Source organism: Limulus polyphemus, unplaced genomic scaffold (genome assembly GCF_000517525.1).
Source record: "Limulus polyphemus unplaced genomic scaffold, Limulus_polyphemus-2.1.2 Scaffold5118, whole genome shotgun sequence".
NCBI classification, from domain to species: Eukaryota; Metazoa; Arthropoda; class Merostomata; order Xiphosura; family Limulidae; genus Limulus; species Limulus polyphemus.
In genome coordinates, this window is record NW_013670728.1 from 5,355 (window position 1) to 10,423 (window position 5,069).

The 5,069-nt window shown below is 37.6% G+C and overlaps 1 protein-coding gene across 1 annotated transcript; it reads right to left on the minus strand.

Moving 5' to 3' along the window:
• Positions 1-523: 523 nt before the first annotated feature.
• Positions 524-4,790, minus strand: LOC106472148 (prodigiosin synthesizing transferase PigC-like). Its single transcript, XM_013932778.2, has one exon. The coding sequence runs from the start codon at positions 4,679-4,681 to the stop codon at positions 740-742; it is 3,942 nt and encodes a 1,313-aa protein (XP_013788232.1). The 5' UTR covers positions 4,682-4,790; the 3' UTR covers positions 524-739.
• Positions 4,791-5,069: the final 279 nt, after the last annotated feature.

Below are 5,069 nucleotides of genomic sequence, written 5' to 3' on the forward strand. Positions count from 1 at the left end.
ATATGCTGGGCTCGTGATATTGATATATTAAGCAAGAAAACTTTACAATAAAATAAATTTCACCAAACCGAATATATATGTATGTAAATTAAATTTTCTCATTTTTGCAGGTGTTGTTGCAACATTTAATTTTAGCTTTGTTTTGCGTCCTCTGATGGGTAAGTGGTAAGTTCATGAACTTATATTTCTCAAATCCAAGGTTCGATTCCTTGTGGTGGACCAAGTGTAAATAGCCCATTGTGTACCTTTGCAGTGAAAATATAAAAACAATCAGCTTTTTTGTTCCAACGACTTGTATTTTCCATTTTTCTTTTTAAAATTTTAAAGCCTCCTCGCGGTGTTTTAACGGTAAGCTCGAGAACTTGTAATGTGAAAATTCAGAGCTCAATATCTGCAGTGAGCACATCGCAGCTAGCTTATTGGATATGTTCATGTTGAACAACAAACAAATAAACTAGTATTTAATTTTAATAAGTCTTCAGGTTAAAAACAAACTAGTTAAACAACAATAAAAGCCCACATATTACATCAAACATATTTTATTTTTTTTCACTCATAGGTTTTGTTACAAAGTATTCTATAAATTCAAACTTTCTAACAAAAAATGAAAGTTCAAACTTTTACAATTAAACTATTTGACACACTGTTATGTATAATTCTTTTTTCAACATAAAATGGATACGCTTTGAAGATGAAAAATAAAGTATTTGTTTTAAAAAAAATCTCCGTAACATTAATCCTAAATTTTTTTAAAACTTCCCTCATTCCCATCAAGTTCGACCAATTCTCCAGACTTGAAAAAACTTGTGGCTCCATGAAGTCCCACCACACAAGGAAGTCCGCACTCTCGAGCAACGACAGCTCCATGTGAAACTAGGCCTCCCAACTCTGTTACAATTCCTGATAAAAGTGGAAAATACGGACTCCATCCGATATCTGTACTGTTAGTCACTAAAATATCTCCCGCCTGTATCTCGACAGCTTGGTCAATGGATGTTACGACCCTCGCTGTACCTCGAGTAACTCCTCTACTAACTGGTGTACCTATCATACAGCTGTGTGAAGACAACATTTTGTCCGTTTTATTTATGGGTTTAATGGTTCCACGGGTAACCTCAGAGAAGCATAGTGAGTCCAAGTAAGGGTGAATTCTTTGTCGACGAACTGCTTTAGCAATTAATCGCGCTGACCTGGTCTGAATTAACTCGTTGATTTCCTCAAAAGTCAAGAAGAATAAAAGACGAGCATTGGGTAATCGTCCTTCGTTAACCAACAACGTCCCGAGATGGCAATAAGCACGACGTATTACGTCATAAACCTTAATTAACACGGACTTGGAAGCTTCTCGTAGTCGAACTGCAGCTCTCACCCGAGGTAAAAATAACCATAATAGCCACTTTTGCCAACATGAAAAGGACACTTGAAGGTTTCTTATTGCTTCTTCCACACTTACTTCTTCTTTAACTACTGTGTCAGAATTAACAGTTCCAATCAAGTTCTGAAGAGTTTTCACAACAGTTGTTGGATCAGAACCCCAAGTAATGGTGTTTACATCAAATTCTTTCCAGCAGCGGTGTCCATGTTTATAGAGGAATTCTCGAAATGCCTTCCCAGCTGCTGATTGGCTTATAGTTAGCCATCTCACTGCCGTCTCTGGTGTCATGTTCTTAAAGTCTTCACTTTCAATTTCTTTCTGAATTTCTAACGTTAGTTTTTCCAGAGCAGCGGGCACGTCAGCACTCTCCACATTGGTACAGGTAGATAAGAGGTACGCAAAGTCTGAGAAGACTTTTTCATTCCATTCTTTTTCTGCAGAAAATAACAAATTTAAAAGTAGTGCATTCCACAGTTGAGAACTTGAAGTGCAAGTCATATGAGAGTTAAATGGCTCATGAGTGCCACTTTGAAGATGTTGACCAATTATTTTATACATTACTTTCGATTCATTACAATTGAGTGGAATATGATAACTTGAATATCGTTCCTGTACGTCTTTAATGACATGTTTTGCTAAAACTAAGTTTTTCAATGTTGAAAACAGGATCTTGAACTTGGTCATTAAACTGATATTCTTGATACTGTGTCGATCTTTGTTCCGAACTTTTAGTTCTTTCATGTTCAATGGACGTGCAAATACTGACAATTCAATACATGTAGTCAGGTTGCTTTCCGCACCAAACATGGGATTATTCAATAAATTGAAAAAAATGTGGTTAAACTTGCATGCAAAACTTTTGGTACAGTATGGGTAACACAATTCAGGTGGAATTACAAATAGTTTCTTAAATGATGTCTCGATACTGCTGAAGTTAGTTGATATCCCTAAGGGACTCATAGCTCCTGGCATAACTTCGCCTACATTAGCTTTACTGAGAAATTCTTCTTCACTGTATAAAGGTATATCCATTTCATGCACGATTTCAAATTCAGTTTCTGTGTCCACTGTTGTAACAGGTCTAGCCTGTAGTAGATATACCTTATCTTTTAACATAGCCCATTCAATATCTCTGAAATTTCCAAAATGTTCTTCAACCAAAATTCCAACAAGTCCTAGAGTTAAAGCGGCAGACTCAGATAGGCAGGCTTGTGACGTCCCGTCAATAAGAGCTTTCTCTTTTACCTGACCACTAGAGTCAATGAAACTGCAAACGTTTTTCTTTCCAGTACTGGTAGAAATATGTGTTAACTTGTTATTACAATCTCGACCTAATATAATAGTATCTGGCTCAGCAGCAGCAGAAACAACGGTTTCTCCAAGTCCATAGTTAGCTGTAATAGTGATTAATGCTGGATTAGAGGTCACAGGGTCACATGTAAACATCACCCCTGCGACTTCAGCTGGAACCATCTCCTGAATAACTACAGCCATGGAAGAGTTTAATAGTTGACCGTTACGTCGTTTATATTCTATGGCGACATAAGAGAACTGCGAAGCCCAACATTTAGATACAGCATGGATGATTTGATCAAGTCCTTGGACCCCAAGATATGTTTCATTTTGTCCAGCAGCTGACATATCTTCTGAATCTTCATCTGATGCTGAAGATCTAACAGCAAAAGTGAGACTACTCAGTTTTTCTCCAAATGTTGACTTCATCTTATTTTGTAGAGCCTCAGACAATTCTTTTGGGAGTCTAGTTTTACCAATATCCATCATCACCTGTTGGCATATCTCCTTTAGGTCTCCTTTGGCACGACACCAAGCTACCTCCTCTAAAACTGTCAACATTTCACAAAAGTGTCCTTTCCTAATGAATTCGTGATAAGCTGCTGTAGTCACTACAATACCTTTAGGTACAAGAAACGAATTGGTGAAATGAGATATTGCAATTAATTTACCAAGAGAAGAACCCTTTCCGCCAGTTAACTCTGTTATTTGACAATGTGGGTGTTCCAAGTCAATGACTAGGGGTCTCGATGTGGGTGTTTCTTGCATAGAGAATATATTTAAGGAGTTGGGAATAGGAATAATTTTAGGTTTGTTATTCTTGTACAAGAACACTGATATTCCACTACCTTTAATCCCATTGAGACTAATGGAAGAATGTTTGAAGTATTGCTCGTTATTTTCACTAATAAAGTCACACAGATGATCTCTAAAATCTACAATACATTCAAACATTTTTTTGGCTGCTACAAAAGTAAATTTTTCAGAACGAGGAATCTGTTTATTTTCAGCTATTAGTGGGAGTTGAAAGTCACAAGATGTGAGTGGGAACATCATACCATTAGAGTGGATGTAATGACCATAGACAAGATTAGAGACGATTCCTGGTAAGGAAATAGCACCAACGTGAAAGAGGTTTCCATTCGTGGTGAAACCAAAAAAATCAACACTACGATGTAACTGAACAGCTTGCCCAAGTGATCGCCTACGAGTTCCCCACAAGGTGAGTTCGTCTTCCTGTTCACCGACGATAATAGTTCCTAACAATTGGCCTGCTTGTTCATAAAAATTCAGGGCATTTTCTAACTTTGAAATGTTTGGGAAATATCCAGCCCACGGCTCTTTTGCTAAAGCTTCGGCTACGTGACCTGGATCTATGTCGCTTGTCATATCCTGAACGTCAGACATGGCCTTCCAGATGAAAGTGAATTTCACATGGACTACTCTGGTATTTTCTAAAACATCAGATGTTTCTCTTAAAATTCCATTGAAAGAAATCCTCCATTTTCTCATGGCGCTAATACAGGTTATTTTTATGCCTCCACCACTGAAACCACTACTGTTTCCAGTGGACACGTATCGCATTGGTCCGTCAGGATAACTGTACTGTTTGCCATCAGCAGTTCTCAGAAACAGCGTGACTTCTGCTATCTCATTTTTTAGCCTGGACATTTTGATTATTAGACACTCCCCTGTTGACTTGACTCCATAAAAGAAAATTTCATCTAAGTTTTTTGCAACGTGAGTAGGTGGTTGAGGCTCTTCCAAAATTATTTCTTCAACTGGCGGCAGGCAACCTGTCTTTACTAAATCCTGTAGATCATTCATGTCATACAGGTCAAATCTTCTTCGATATGTCCATTTTCGAATTTTTAAATACAACAACGTAACAATCTTTTTAAATTGGAAATAACGAGTTGGTAAGTTGTATATCCCATGTAAAGGTTGCAAATCCTCTGTCATCAGAAGGTGGTAAAACAAATATCCTACAGGAACTGCAAGGACAGCACCCATTTTCCCTTGTTTTAGAGTTGTCCGAGTGTAATTGAGAGACAACAGTTACAACCGTCGTTAGTTAGAACTTGCTGTAGATGTAGTTAGAACGACAGTGAATTTAAGTAATGAACAACGTCAGTAAAAGGCGCTGTCACGAGCGCCTTATATGTCACGTGAAGTTAGGTAATAGGCGTGTTTTTATCTGCTTTTAACGTCAGAACGTTACTTACTGAATACATTTCGGTTGGTTGGTTTGCTAGCAAAGTCGACACAATGTTCAATTCTTTTTATTTAGGACTTTGTACAGCCGCAGCAAAATTCCTTGATTCCGCACCACAGATTCTATTTACAGAATAAAGATAAATTCACAATACTCGTAGAAATCACTATTTTCCCGCGGAAAATT